We start from the raw sequence: 16680 nt of genomic DNA, 5'->3' as shown, positions 1-16680 counted from the left end.
TAATATATCTCCCCTATACACCTACTTTTTAACTTCTGTCCTATTCATTTACATTTTCAGATATGCTAAAGTTATACTTATTATACTTGTAGAAACGTAGCTCCAGTTAAAATACAGTAATTGTTTTTCACAGAACTATGTGGTCAGTATCATAATGTGTCCAGTTACAACTAAATGCCGTTTAAACAGTATAGTACCGGTAATCAAATTCATTTCAAATACTGAACTTGTGTTTATTGGGTAAGTGTTCATTTATTCTCGATGAATTTGTATTAGCCACAGTCGGGATGACACCTGTTTTCTTTTGACATGCTATTAATAGCGCGAATTGAAAAACATGAATTATACCATGTTTATCACGTCCTGCTTCGTGTTTTGTTACATCCTGTGGTTTAAACAGTATTACATTTATACAACTAAACACATTCTTATAAAAATAAGTATTTTATTGAGGGGACAAAGTTCATGTCGGGTTCAATTTGTTTATAAAGCTGGTCTGGTTCTGTTATGGTGGTTCATTCCTGATCCTAATGATTGAAGTGATGTGGGAGCCACACATCCATCTGCGGGGTATTGCTCGTCTTTGAAACTGTAGATAGAAACACTACCACTTTGTTCAGACAAAGCGATAAGGATAGGAGAACCTCCTACTGGACTGTCGGCTTCTTCAATTACACTTTTAAAAAGAAGTATTAATAAAACCAGTTTATTAAATTAAAATTAATTACGGCCTCTTTAACCAATGCCCAAAAAGTCATGAAATTATCCACCCGTCAACGCTGCACTAGAGAGATCAATTATTCTGAACGGGTCATATTTATATGATTGTATTAATATGGACCACGTGTTGATTAATTCGATATAGATCATACTAAATTTTTGGTTTAAGCCTTTCTTACACGGACGTGTGTAACCTTGGTGTAAGGTAGTGCGTAGGATGACTCGGTAGTGACGCCACAGTGATGCAACGTAACAAATAGGCAACTTGATGCGTCGCCGCAAGTGATTTTTGGCCGCCAGTTACCACAAAAGTCTACGCAAACGTGACACATGAACTGCACTCACAACACTGCTATTCTCAGAAATATAAATAATTATACACTTCTATGGCCTCGCTATTTGCGTCATCTTTGCGGTAAGGCGGAAATTGACAAAATGTTAAAAAATTTCAAAAAACGACGCGACTTTTGCTACACCTCTGTGATGCCTTTACGTCACCCAACTACGGACGTACGACTTGTGCTATCCTAGTCTCACACAGCGCACACTGACCTACTCAAATACTCACAATATGTGGAGTAAGGGGCTACGCAAAATACTAGGGCTGTCGTTTTAGACATGCTTAAAGCCCGGCCCATACCGCCACGACTTGCCCAGACTCTACCCAACGCAACGTGGCAAGGAGTAGGGTCGCCTGTCCAACCTCGTGGGTTTTCTCCGGGTCCTCCGGTTTCCTCCCACTGCTAAAGACCCCTACGCGCAAGCGAATTATTGAAATAAAATTAAACCATATGTTAGTCCCGAAATGACCTAGTTTGTGTCGAGTGGACGTTAAACCCCATTTCTCTCCCTCTCTTACCCAACGCAACGTCTTGTCTCAGATAATCAGTGCAGTGTGGACAGTCCCACGAACACAATTCAATCGATTTCCGTCGCGTCGTGTTCCGTCGGCCCGATTGAACATGTTCAATCGTAGTCGGATGCAGTTGGTTGCAGTCGTAACTTATCGTGTTTATGTGGACACTCACACGACGCGATCAATTGTCTTACTGATGTTTAGCCAATTAGAGAGTAGCATTTAGTCATGTGACTGTGCAGGTCATGTGCTCCTTGTTTAACTGAGGGAAAATTCAAGATGGCAGATTTTTGGACATTTCTTTTTACGAGCAGTCAACTTCAGCGGTATCTTGGCAAAATATAATGTCACTTTTATTTTTCCCGTTTACTTTTGGAATCACTCGCTAGAGGGAAGTGGCGTAACTCACGACGCATAATCTGTGAGAGTCGGGCCTGTGTGGACTGGTACCGTCGTAGGCAAGTGAAGTAAAGGCGCGACCCGATTTGTTTTTACAATTACCCAAGACGCTGAGTCCTGTCGGCTTCTGTGTAGTCGTAGCGGTATGGGCCGGGCCTTAAGCTTTAACCAAAACAGTCGTGTTTAAATGATTTGTCAAGGATGGTATAGCTACTTAGCGAACAGTTCATATGACAGCTTGTTGACAAAGGGTTATCAAAATAGATCAGATCATGACCTAGTGAAGATACAATTTTATCAGCGAAGGAAATAGATTTAAGATTGCTTATCTGCGCTACATTTCTTTCTATACGTCCACTACAATATTAAGGCCATGCTTAATATCCCGAGGCTAAATAAACTTTCGAACCAAATTAGCAACAGCAGGTGTTGTTTCTTTCTGAATCCCAGCTTTATGATAAAAATAATAGAATACAATCTCTAAAAATTCAAATCAAAAGCATGGCCATTTTTATGATACTTACACTAAATCGGAAATTCCAATATCACCCATTTCTTCCCTGGAATATAAATTGGCCCAGGTTGCATCTGTTGCACCTCGTCTATGTACACTCTCGAATTCTGGATCTACTCTTTGAGTAACGGAGGCCTGCAGCTGGAAGACGTAAATTTGACCATTGGTTCCACTTCCAAAAATCATAAGCTGTCTTCCTTGGTATGAAGTAGTTACAACAGAATTTAATTCAGGGCCCTGAAACAGTGAAAGGATAGCGGGTATAAAATAAGTGCCACCCCTTAAAGGTCACCGGAAAAGCTTCATAATTTGTTTTAAATAATGCAAGTAATTATTTCAACGTATCCTTTCCATAAGTATAACCCGAATGTCAATATTACTCGCAACAGGAAAATTTCAACGTTAGTAATTTCTGCCGTTCTCCATCAATAAACAATCCGTGGCGTCATTTTAGTCCATCTGCTCATATTCTAGTCTATACTTCTGAGCAGACGAACTAAAATTACTTGCATCATTTTTTTAAAAAAAATGAAGCTTTCCCGGTGACCTTTAAAGCCACTGATCATCTCTAACATTTCTCGGATAAAATCTAATTTTGTACTCAAGATTTGGTATTTGGACTGATATTCCTGTCAAAGATTCAATTTAGGCAGTGTTGTTCTCTAGACTAAATACTACAGGAAAGCACCAAAATCCGTTTTCTTGACATTTTTTTTTGTATGTGTGTGCGTGGGGGGGGGGGGGGAATTGATATTGATAGTGTGCCAAATTTAAAATCACCAATAGGGGTGTCCAAGTGTGACTGAACAGGTGACGTGTACAGTAACGGCGCTAGCCGTCGATGGATGGAAGGGCGATGCTGGAAAGAAGCCCCAGCTTGTGGGGCCCTACCGCCCACAAGAAAATTTTGGAAAATAGATTGCCGGAAATGCGGTGAGGCAGTATTTCACACACTGATCGTCGAGGTAAATAGAGCTAAAATTATCGAAACCACCGCGGGCAGAAATGCAATAATTTAATAATAAAGGGCAGGAAGCTATCTGCATGCCCAAGAATTACGATTATGATGCAAAGTATTTCTAATTAAATCCCGAATTCAAAGGAGGACAATTCTTGAATTTGGGTATATTTTAGCGAAGCGATCGACCACATTGTCCAGGTCCATCTTTATTGCCCGCTCCCTGTGGAAACTTATTACAGCCAAGTTGCGGAGACGCTTGTCACCAGATACCACCTGTCACCTAATCACCAAAGAGGAAAGTATCAAACGAACGGAGTGAGTGAATCGAAGTGAATGAATGTTCTCGCCGCGTTGAAACTATACCCCAAAACTTTGAGGATTATAAAAAGCACTTCTCAACTGGTTCACGTGTTATTGGTTATAGTAGGTATACAGCAGGGTGGGTTTGGTAAGAAAACACTCGGACTCTACAGCAGGCAAGTCTATAACTGAGCGGGAATGCGGGATTGAATCACCGTAGAAAGTATTGATTAACGAAACATATCACAAATATTTTATTGTACTTTTTAAAATTATTGACCGGGGGACAAACAGACGACAGACCAGATTTAAGGGAGAAGTGGGGGTGCGGGTATATGCCACTCCTTGCCCCCCCCCCCCCAAATAAAACCCTTGGCGCAATCACTGAACGTGTATGTTCCAATGTCAAAAAGTAGTGCAATGCGATGCCCCTCTTGAACCATCTGAAATATTAAAAATGCTAAAGTTTTAATAAAGTTTACCATGTATGGTGATCTGCTATCCCTTTCTCCAGTTGGGGTTAAATTTGGACCTGTATATCCTCCGTTGAAAACATCAGGATAGAACCATCGGCTTACTTTCTCAATAAGATCACCACTCTCCCATTCTCGGATCAGTGTGTTGGCATTAAAGACGGAGAAACCTCGTCCACCAAAGGTGTACACTTCCCTAATTGGGTCAGTAAGTGACATACGGTCCATGGTGCTGATATAGGCACGGCCCAACTGGGCGTTATCAAGCAGCTCAGCTAACAATTCACTGTCAACACTAAAATCTATTGATAAGAAATAAAGATCAGGGCCCTGTTTCTCGAAATCTTAACTAACTAAAGATAAAATCCAAATTTTAGGAGATACTTCAATTTTGATTGGCTAAGCACTAAAATCAATCTAATATTATCCAATCAAATTACTAAAATCTGGATTTTATCTTAGTTAAAATTTTGAGAAACAGGCCCCAGAAGCTACACGAATTTGTCCTTGAAAACTATTCAATCTCTCATGCCCCATTCAATATACATTTATTTTCAGTAAAAAGTTTACATCGAAATCGACAATCTTTGGATTATTTCATGATAATCGTGAACTAACTTATCTAGACGCCAAGTTAAAATCAATCATAAATGCACATTTCAATTGGAAACATGAACAAATATATTAAAACACACCTAAATGCTATATTGTTATGACCATATCATTCTTGTTTTAACAGATCATAACGTAAATTGTTGTTACCATAGAATAATACATCAGTATCCATTTATTGAAAACCACTCTCTTACCTGATTCTAAAGTTCTTGCTCTGTCGTTGTCAGAAATACCTAAACTTGGTACATTGTAAGGTTTACCTTCATCAGCGGTTATTAGATATAAGGTTCCACCCCATTCCATAAAAGTAATTTTATCGGGCTGATATAATCCTCGAACATTTCTACGAGTCATGTGGACTCCAGGAACTGAAACGGTATAAAATGTTTGCCATATGTAAATAAATATTTTAGTAAATTTAGAGACAACCCCAAAGTGATATTGAAGGAAAGGTGATTTTAGTTCCATCCCAGTCTAATTCAAATCATATTACATTTTCGTTTCGTTTAACGTTTTGTAATAGAACATCGAAAATAAAACCAAGCGTAATTGGCATAATGAATCTGGTGATAGTTTTAGTGTATTCCAATGATAGTGATGAAATTTTTGTTAAAACAATAGTGTTGTGTCTGTAGTAAAATGTTAAAATATAATATACTCTGGTTGTGTCTTACATTGATCCTGGTCGCTAGCATCTAAAGTTGAATACAGATACTCCTTGTAACCCATAGGATAGGTACTGACAAGAGCATTTTGTTCCAGATCAATTCGAACAATGGCATTGTTTTCCTACAATATATAGTATTTGGTTTGTTTTCAGTGTAATCAAGTAGCAATATATGAAAAAAAAACGTTGAGGATGCTAATCCATTCTGATTAGGAAAATCCATATACCTCAGAATTTTTATATGTAACCAATATGGCCCTCGCCTCGATCAACAGCTTGCAGTCGCCATTTAACCACGGGCCGCCGAAATGATGTTTATGTGCCGGGCCCCCTTTCACACCTGTGCAAGGACATTATTACCATACGCAATAATAGGGTTTCTAAATTTACCCCTGCATAACCAGAGTAGGGCTTAGGAGGTTCTGTGGCATGAATACCGGATATGATGACGTAAAAAAAATTAAATAGATATTTATAGGCCCCGCAGGGCTTCATGGGTCCCGGAGCTATGTACCGACTGCGCCCCCTCGCCTTGGGCCTGCTCTTACGTAACTGTATCTGCTTCAGTTTTAGCACAGAATAAACCGACAGAAGGAACAATTCAACGATAAAACAAAAAGGGCAGTTTGAAATCAAGTTATACACATACCTGAAGTGTGATGTAGGCATAGCCATTATTGGGAGAAATGGCTATGTACTCTGGTTCAATATTATTTGAGAACGGATTCTGGGAGTTGGTAGTTGGATTAACCCTGACCATATATCTTACTCCAAGAGCAAGAAGTCGACTGCAAATACATACAAAATAATATAATTCAAGGATGCTTAAAGGTTGTTTTTTTTTAAATTACAAATCCAACAATTTTCTCGCAGATAAAGGAGCTAAAGCTCCATTTGATTAAGCGTAAGTCGTCTCGTTTTCTAATATCAGATTCATATTTTGCTTGTTGTGTCGGCAGTGGAACAAAAAATCGGTTACATCTCAATACTGGCTTTAACCATAGACGTAACACTTTCAACGAAAACAAGCCGACATTCTGCAAAACAAATCAAGATACAAAATCAATGAAAAAAACAATTTTACTTTTGACCAAAATCAAATCTTATACCACATACCACACTATTATAGAAAAAAAAACTACGACCAGAAGCAACTTGAACACTGGTTATATATAAGTAAATCATTTACATGCGGCCACGATGACCTTTCCTTTTATAGACCAGGAGTTCTTTTGTTGTGGATAATGGTTTTTCAAGACTAGCGAGTTTCTTGGTATTTTTTTTTTAAATTCATTACACATTAGAACATCAGGAGATATTTGACATGTTCTAATTATTTTTTTCAGAATCTAATGTGTAAATTAATTTTAAATATATCTGATGTAAGCACGGAGTTGACTCTCTCTCTCTCTGCAATAGAATACAATGTCGCCCAGACAGTTTTGCATTTCTTTAATCTACGCAGAAGCTATTTATATGTATCTGTAATATTTGAGTCGTTTCCGATGTAGGAGTAAAATGAAATGTTTAAGACGAAGAATACTCGTTCTATTCTCCTTCAGTTGCTCTAATTGAAAGTTTGGATCATGTGTGAAGAAGCGCTTATGGGTAATTATAAATCTACTTGCGATAATAATTATGGATTCGTCCACCTTTTTTGTCATGAACTTAATGATGAATATTTTATATTTCAGCTTAAATTAGAGAAACTAATTTCGGTGTAGTTTGTCTCTTTTTCATTTGAATTATTATAGTTTATTTTCATACATTCTGTTTACATAGTTTTTAGTCTTAAGATCAACAGATATTCATCCATATTTCGCTTAACTTTGTTTTTATAATAATATGACAAGCAATAACAGGACCAGATCAACGGAAATTGAAAATCGTAAGCAAACATTACCTGAATGGGCAATAGATTATTCATGTCAGTATAACTCTGAACTGTATATTGATATATTGATGAACTAGATATTCTGAGAAATTTTAAAAAGTTTGCAACATCGATATAGTGATTAAAATCACTGGTAGAAATCTCAGGTCAGATCAAATTCTCACCACCCCGCCCACGTGGAAATGACATTAGGAGTCTGGTCTTCAGCATCAAGTCAACTGTCAGTCAGAATGTTATAGAATATAAGATTATAATATTATATTATCGTGATTACATTAAAAATGCATTATGTAAGATTTAGAAAGAGCTGGCCGTTCTTGCTATATAAAAAGATAATGAAAAAATGAATATCTTGAAGATTTCATTCAAATTACTTTATTCTGACCTAAGTAATTGGTGTTTGGGTTTTAATTGTATAGTCTCGATTTTCAAGTAACATTCCTACGATAATAAACAAAGGCTAGAGGGTTGATCGTATGAATGAGTGTTTAATTAATGATTTATATAACATTTGAAGCCAAATAGGCATATTTAGCTCTTACATTATGCATCTTTAAGCGATATCTATATTTACTTTGTTTCAGCGGGATCGTCATATGATTGGAAATTAACAGTAGAAATTGAAGGGTTTCCTGTTTCTGGGATGCTGATTATGCTGACGGTACCTGGGGGATCAATAAATTCGTTATTGATTACAGCCGGTATACCTTCGTTAGAGACAACCAATTTGGCGCAATCTGATGTAAATTTGATATTATCCGGATTGGAACCAACTGAAAACAGACAATATTGATATCATTATAATGCTAATTAAATAGTTTCCTGTAAAAAAAACCAAGGAAACATGACACAACAATTACATACTAAATGGCGGGTATGCAATGGGTATCATGCGATCGGCTGTCACTTTCAAGAAGCGTGTGAATTATTTTGATTTTACCTGATAGTAGAGGATCCACTGGGTTGATTGGGTTTAGAGTCGTGTCACCTCGTCTATATGGATTGTATAATATCACGTGACCTTGTCGAGTCGGATCATTTACTCCAAAAGAAACGGCGAAATAAGCTCGGTTAGGTAGACCACGACACACCTGAATGTCCAGAGGGAATCCTTCGAGAGCCACATCGAAGTTAAAGGTTTGGACGACGCTTGGGTTGTCCACATCAAAGACGTCAACAACATGAAGAACGGCTGATTCTGTACCTGGAACAACATTAAGAGACGTATTAGTTAAAAAAAAGTAAATCGGTATACGTGATTGGGTCGACTACAAACCGTTCCACGGGCTGATATCTTGTTTCTTTGACTTTAAATGATGCTGTATATATTGTAGTTGTATTTTATATTTAAATTAAATACAGTTGAAGTAACAAAATGGCGCAAAACCTTTGAGCTTTTCATAACTACTAATAGCATTTTAAAGCGTCTACTTACAACTTGTAGTAAATTATCCTGATATTTTTCAAATCTCCATTACTATTAGGAGAGAGAGATGGAAATGGGGTTTAACGTCCACTCGACACAAACAAGGTCATTTCAGGACTAACACATGGTTCAATTTTATTTTAATAATTCACTTGCGCATAGGGGTCTTTGGCAGTGGGAGGAAACCGGAGGACCCGGAGAAAACCCACGAGGTTGGACAGGCTACACAACTCCTTGTAACGTACAACCGGGGAATCGAAATCACGCCAGGTGACTCAATGACAGACCTTTTGATACAGCGCGCACATGCTAACTATTCGGCCATCCACCCCACCCCCCTTACTACTAGGATTGTATCAAATGTGTAGTACTGAAAAGCGTTTCCTGAGACGCTCTTCTTGTGGTAATTATGATTTTGAATTGGTTTACACATAAATTGCAACGGGTATTTGTAAGCTAAATACCACGTTACGCATCACCGTTTGTACTATTTTAGCTAAACACTTGACAACCAGACCTTTGTTTTGAATACAAAAGTCCAATAAAATCTTTCTAAACTAAGTACAATAATACGTACAGCTTATCGAATTTTAAAGTAAGAAATTTGACGCGAAATCCACCAAAAAATAACAAATTATGGGTATTTGGTTAATAATATGGAGACATTCTAAATTCGTTATTGAATCCTTGCATGTTTTATTTAAATGAAAGAAGTCTAAAGCTAGAGAATTAATGGTTTATCTAAAAGTAAATTTTAAAGTAGCTAAGTCTCTAACGACAATATCACCCAAAGTCTTCGACATTGAAAACACGGATTATTTGTCAATTTGAATCAACACTGATGTTGTGATCTTACCGGGAAAAGGTGGGCTTTTGATATCCAATATTTAAGACAAAATAAACATTTTACCATTGGTGCACGAATCGTGTACCATAATGCGTTTCAGTGCCATTTGTAACAAGGGACTCGAAGAACGAGGTCTGTCATATTTCACAAGTCATGTCAAACGGTGACCATATATTCTTATCTGGAAGCATGTGCAATAAATATTATCGTTGTAGACTGGAATGACCAGACGCTAGAGATTGCCATTCGATTGAGACTTCTGGCGTATTTCGCCGAACACAACTGATTTAAAATAAGAGTAAAAACGGAAACGACAGAATGTAATATTACATTATTATATGCGTTGCGACCCATTTGTGCCAATTTCTATGGCGGTATATTAGATTCAAAATTCTAATGTGCTATCGTCTAATTTCTAACTTCTGTTCATGTAACTGTTAACTTCTATTCATGTAATTTCTAACTTCTATTCATGTAATTTTTAAATTAATACAATGTATAATCCATCTTTATTATTTGTTCAGTGTACATTTTAATTCTCTTTCATCTTATTTCTATTATTTAGACGAAAAGCGTCTTCTTCATTGATGCTTTACACGTTTAGAATTTTTACACGTCTGCCTAGCAACCATCATTATGAAGTCGTTTGGTGTCGCTACTGCGTGCTCATTTGGTGATTGCGCACTTGGTAGGGACCATTATGTTGATATAAACGACTCGGCTCTTTGACTACTTCAAATAAAAGCCAAACAGCATTTTTTATTTTTTTTTTCTTGAAGACAAGTGAAGGATTTGGAGAATTTTAAAAAAACATTATCTTACAGTTTAGCCATCAATAATATTTATTTACTGTTAAAACTGTATTCTATTACTACTCTAACAAAAATGATAAACTTTTGCTTGATATGGTTCAAAGATATAAATTTAGAAATCCCATATCGTAGTGATAAAACGGCCTTTAAAGGAGACTGGGATAATCTGTTCATGTGGAAAGCGATGAAGTTTTTATTTCTGATTCCTTCATTACACCGACCTGACTAACTTTATGGTAGTTTTTTTCCAAAAATATTTTATTCAAGTTGCATAAAGCAATACGGAAATTCATAGATAGCGGTTTATCGTCCTACTTTTCTCACCATCCTGGCTAAAGAAGACGAACTTACAGTGTGCCATGGGTGAAATTTAACCTGGACAGCGGCGCCACGGTCTACTTTTATTACAAATTACAGCTACCAAGAGTTTTCGTCCGAGCAGAACGACTAGACACTGCCCTTGCCTACAGTAACGGCAACCTCCGCAAATCACAGGAACGGATCTAATAATGTCAGAAATGTTATATAGCTTAGTTTTGCCAGTGTGTATACTAGCTGACGATGTTATATAACCCATAGACATATTATATTTTTTTTATGATATAACCGATATCTTCCGGCATGGTTTTCTCTCCCTTGTTATTGATACAGGATGGGGGTCTGGCACGGAAAGTGGCTAGTCGTTCGGGTGGTATAAAGAGACATTTTTAGAGCATTAAAAGAATAATTTATAGATCAACAGATACATATTGATTGGCTTAACTGTAAAATAAAAATAAAACAAAATTCTCCAAATCCTGCACTTGTCTTTAAAAAAAATGAACAAATGCTGTTTAGCTTATATTTAAAACAGTATTTGCAAACCATATCACGTTCGATGTTGTTTTCAATTTTTACACTCTGCCAAACCATTCAACCTGACGAAGAGCGAGTCGTTTGTGTCAACATAATGATCCCGCTCAGTGCTCAGTCGCCAAATGGAGCACACGGTGGCGACACCAAACGACGTCATAATGATGGTTGCTAGGTAGAAGTATCAAAATTCTACATTTGCCCGACGTTCATGATTAACATGTAGAGCGACAATGAAGTAGACATTTTTCGTCTTAATAATAGAAATCAGATGAAACATAATTAAAATTTACACATAACAAATAAAGAAGTTGGATTATACATTGTCTTAATTTAGAAATTACATGAATTGAAGTTAGAAATTACATGAAATGAAGTTAGAATTTACATGAACAGAGGTTAGAAATTAGACGATAGCATGTTAGAATTTTGAATCTAATATACCGCCATAAATTTCTAGGTCCCAAATATTAGCGAATTAGCACCTTTATGTACTTTGAATTCTACCATGGCTTTAGTAGTGACAAATTAAATCTTTCGACTTAAACATACCACCGTAGATAGCTATATTGTGGAAACTTAAATACGTTATCAGATCTACAGGTCACATAAGGCTACCCATTTATAGACAAAATTTGGATTGGATTATTTCATTTCGTTTCGTTCTAATTATTGTGATAGTCATAAAGAAATATTTTTGCTAGATTTATAGATTCAAATATAAATGAAATAGTAAATAAAGACGAGTTGTGTATTTTGTTGATAAAATATATTACCCACCTACAACATACAAAAATCTATCCATTCGGTCATAAGCACTCTCTTTAGCAGCACCACTGTTAACTGCAAAGTTATTGTTTCGGTCTGGTAGTTTTAAATAACCTCTTTCTTCAAGCACAATATCAGCCATACATGTTGACATAAGACACAAAGAGAGGACAGCCCACATCGCCATTCCGCCTAAGATTTAAAAAAAAAATTACATAAAATTAAAGCAACAAATTTAATTAAGGTTAAAAAATGTCTGAAGAAAAGTACTAATGTTTGCATGTTTCGCCTGAGCTTGTCAAGACATACAATAACAATGACGTGACGTCATGGGTATACAATAATATAATAATAATGAAGTAGATATATATATATAATAATAATAGTAATTATTTTTAAATGTATAATTAGTTTTTATACCACTACGTAGTTTAAAAACTATTGTTTTTGGAAAAAGTAGGCCTACATATTCTACAGAATTAAACGTATTTAGTTGGAATCGTGAATAAATAACTAAAACTTTAAAAATGATAACAGGAAGTGACGTCTTCGACGAAAATAGACTAATATTAGACATCAAAGGAAACGTTTTAGTTTTTCAATCAATTTGAATGTTTCTCAATTTTCCGATTATCTCCTTTTTAACTTCTTTAATTTTGCCTTATTTAAAAATATTTGCCAATACGAGTTATCAATACAGGTCTAGTTTTGGTTTAAATTTGTCAATAAAATATTGTTCCTTCAATCTAATTTTCATCGGGTCTGAATACGGCATCTTAAAGAAAGGGTATATTTTGAACTCGCTTTTACCGCAGATATCGATCCATTCGAATAAAAGGTGAAACAGGGTGTAACATTAAGCTATTTACAACCCATTCAGCGTCTTCATATTTTAAATTATTTCTTCGTAACTTTTATAAACTTGTAGTCATAATTCATACTAAGACAATTTATAGGAATGTTAGTTTACAACTTGGGCGATTGTCGAGAAATAGGCAATTTTTGCATGAGTCACCTTTTATGTTACTTTTGCCTATAAAAGTTTCAGTTATTGATCGATTTTGAAATTGTTTTCCAACTGTGCACCTTTGCTTGCTGATTTGTTTCTCTATTCCTACGAAGCAGATTACATACAGGCACTTGTAAAATCAAATAAACGATTAGTCAGACATTTTAATTTCACTTATCGATATATCGATGATGTTCTATCACTGAATAATCCAAAAGTTAGTGATTATGTAGAATTCATATATCCTGATGAGCTCGAAATTAAAAACACTACTGACGGTGACAATTACGCTTCCTACTTGGATTTGCGTCTCGATTTTGACAATTGCCATAAACTTAGTGTTAAATTGTACGATAAACGTGATGACTTTGACTTTTCGGTTGTTAACTTTCCATTTATTAGTAGTAACATTCCAATATCACCAGCTTATGGAGTGTTTGTGTCTCATCTAATTCGTTACGCGAGAGCTTGTTCATTTTATTCTGATTTTTTAAGTAGATCGAGGCATTTGTCATCTAAGCTTCAACTACAGGGATACTTGCGAACTAAACTTATTAAAACCTTTAAAAAGTTTTATGGCCGTCATATTGACTTGATTGGTAAATATAACATGTCTCTCTCGGCTATTATTCTAGATATATTTAATTGACGAGTATACTATCTCCCTGATAAAGTCTGTCTACTACATCGTTAACACTGTTCATCACGTGCATTTTGCATACCGATAGTTCATTGGCCAATCACGCTATTTTACCGAGATTTCGCCTAATAGTTTGGATGCAGCTATGGCGGGTGTGGCGCCAGGCAGGGTAAGCTTACTCTTCCGGACACCTGTTACCACTGTTTGTCGTGTATTTTGTACACGGTGAACAGTCCATATGCTGATTACACTATTTTGCCTTATTACACTATTTTGCCTATACCGTTTTTTTTAGGACTTCGAATTTTGTCTAATGGTTTGGATTGTTCTAACTTGGTTTTATTTTATTTCACCATTTGATGCCTAATGCTAATTGTGACACAAACCAATTTAACATTTTCACTGTCACTGGAAATAGCGTCAATTTGGCAAAAACTGTATTTTTTGCCTTCAAAACAAATATTTTATTCAACTGAGTCATATTTATTATTTGTTTATAATTAAGATATGTGATTCCAATCAACAAATAGAATGAAACCATGCGACCATAGAGATATCACAAAGTAGTTTCTAACTTTTTCAGTTGCCGAGAAATGGACGATTTTCTACAAGTTTTTTGGCCCATAAAATTGTCAATTATTATTCGATTTTTATCACATTTTCACCATGTGATGCCTAATACCATTTATTGTTTCACCAAAGTAATGTAAGATTTTCATTATCACCGGACGTAAAGTCATTTTGGCAAAAACTTTATTTTTAGCCTCCAAAACAAATATTATTTTTAAGTGAGCAATATTCATTATTCGTATAAAATTATGATATTTGATTTGAATGGACAAATAGTATGAATCAATACAATTATCTAGATATCAAAACAGTTTATCTAACATCTCCCGTTGCCGAGAAATGACCAAATTTGTCAGTATCACTTTTTAAGATTTTTCTCATTTTAATAAAGCTTTATAACAGGTTTATTCAGTTCAAATTTCAATAAATTTTCTGTCATGGAATTGAAGTGGTTATGTCGTTAATCCAATATAACTATTTTCTTGATAACGGAAGTGATGTCATCGTGTCGAGTCTTCGTTGTATATATGAAGCTGATATTGCTGAATTTATTGACTAATTTTGTCTCCATTTTAAAACATGTGTGCAATGCTCATGTGGAAATCATATTAACGTGTCCATTGGTGCGGGAATTTACATCAGTTCAAGGGTAACGTGGCACCAGTGAAACCCATCATTACTGCATCGCAGTTCTAGTTATCCTTAAAATTAGTCCATCTTTATCAGCTCAGTTATTCACAGCCTTTGGAATAAACAACCCTGTATCTCCGTTCAGTTCTGAGCTGCGGCGTTTGGAACACTTGTCGAAACGTCGTGCTACATGTGTACAGGCTAGTGATTTCCATAAAAATTGTGAAGTGTTTATATGATGCCCAATCGCTAAATGTTACTCAAGGATTACACTTGAGAGTAGTTATGTTAAATATAATTTTTTACGGCTCATTTGATAATCCCGAAACGTTGTTCCAACATCGAACTAACCAATACCCACTGATTACATGCACTGTGGAAATTTATTTAAAGAAACAACCAACTACCCTTCTCGATGTCTGTGTCTCCAAAGTTTTATATAATTTTACTAATGGCTATAGAAAACCAACCATAGTATGAAATCAACAATAATTTCAACTATGACTACTAACAATGTCAAAAATATTTGACCCCGAAAGTCTTTCTACAGAAACATGGGCACAGGAGGCCAATATTTTAGTCTGTTTGGTGTAGTATCGAAGAGTGGTGTTTAAATGTACATTTTCTAACAGGTGTTTGTGAATATTCATGAGTTAAGAGGTTGGTTACGTTGAAATGTAGGGCGGACAGTTGCTTGTTTACTAGCATGCTACTAGGATGTGTATCTCAAGATTTCCATGGTGAATCTCATACATACTTTAATTATGAGCAAGAGGTTGACACATTTTGTGTCATCTGTGGTAGAAAGCGTTCAACCCAACGAAAATTTGGGTAAACGTTAGAGCCGGTAAAAGAGACAACGGGGAAATCAATGGTGTACCGTGGCCTCATGTCTTCACAAATTTAAACTGTTATCCAGAGGAGTTTGCAATGGCACTATCAACAAGGCCCTGTCAGCTAAACCAAGAACAACTACGGCACCCGTTAGACGAATCTTCCTGTCATTCAACAACAAAGTCTCCAACAAAATCAAAAGGCTATTAAATAGATATGACCTAAACCTGAAAGAAGCAAATGTATTCATTTTCCTCCAGGCACAATTGTGCTGTAGGCAGTACGCTGTGGCTGTGTTCCTAGATCATGCTTTCATAACGCGTTTTAGTGAAATTGGTAAAATATGTCTTACCTTATCTGTTGAAGGGGTTTTTCACTCTTAGCTTATCTGCTTTAATGTTACTACTTTTATAGTCTTGCAAGGCACGACGTATCTAATCTAAGAATATATAAATTATACGCTTCATGTTTTTCAAAGATAGGGATAAGTTCATTTTCTGATATATGACGTCTAAAGACAAGCCAGGGCATGACCGTGCTCGAATATCAAAAGTGGTTAATACACATACAGTACAAGCACCTTCTTGTGTTTTAGGGCTGGGTTTCCTAAGCTATCAAAAGTTAACCTAATTTACCATCGTTTTCCGTTTTATCATGATAACCCACTCGAGATTGTGCCCGGCAGCAGATGATATCTATATTGACAATAATGACAACGAAAGTCGTAAATATATCATGATTGTATTTACCTTACCATAAACGTTTTGTACATTGGATTCAACTAAAATAATAAAGCGAAAATAAGTATGTCAAATGCTCAACTGTTAGATAAAGTTAGTTAAAGCGAAAACTAGCCAGACAAGTTTTTCTTCCATTTCTCGCGCCTTCGACCC

The 16680-nt window shown here is 35.9% G+C and overlaps 1 protein-coding gene across 1 annotated transcript; it reads right to left on the bottom strand.

Moving 5' to 3' along the window:
- Positions 1 to 425: 425 nt before the first annotated feature.
- Positions 426 to 16271, bottom strand: LOC126818209 (mesenchyme-specific cell surface glycoprotein). Its single transcript, XM_050545477.1, has 10 exons — positions 16140 to 16271; positions 12117 to 12296; positions 8340 to 8603; positions 7974 to 8172; positions 6155 to 6293; positions 5513 to 5627; positions 5033 to 5206; positions 4233 to 4525; positions 2500 to 2726; positions 426 to 676 (listed from the first exon to the last, which is right to left on the bottom strand). Exons 2-10 carry the CDS (start codon positions 12289 to 12291, stop codon positions 484 to 486), a joined length of 1779 nt encoding a protein of 592 aa, XP_050401434.1. The 5' UTR covers positions 12292 to 12296; positions 16140 to 16271; the 3' UTR covers positions 426 to 483.
- Between the last annotated feature and the right edge of the window lie 409 nt (positions 16272 to 16680).

The sequence above is a fragment of the Patella vulgata genome, chromosome 4 (genome assembly GCF_932274485.2).
Source record: "Patella vulgata chromosome 4, xgPatVulg1.2, whole genome shotgun sequence".
Taxonomy (NCBI): Eukaryota; Metazoa; Mollusca; class Gastropoda; family Patellidae; genus Patella; species Patella vulgata.
Note: the sequence above shows the minus strand (reverse complement) of the source record. Positions and strands in the feature narration are given on the sequence as shown.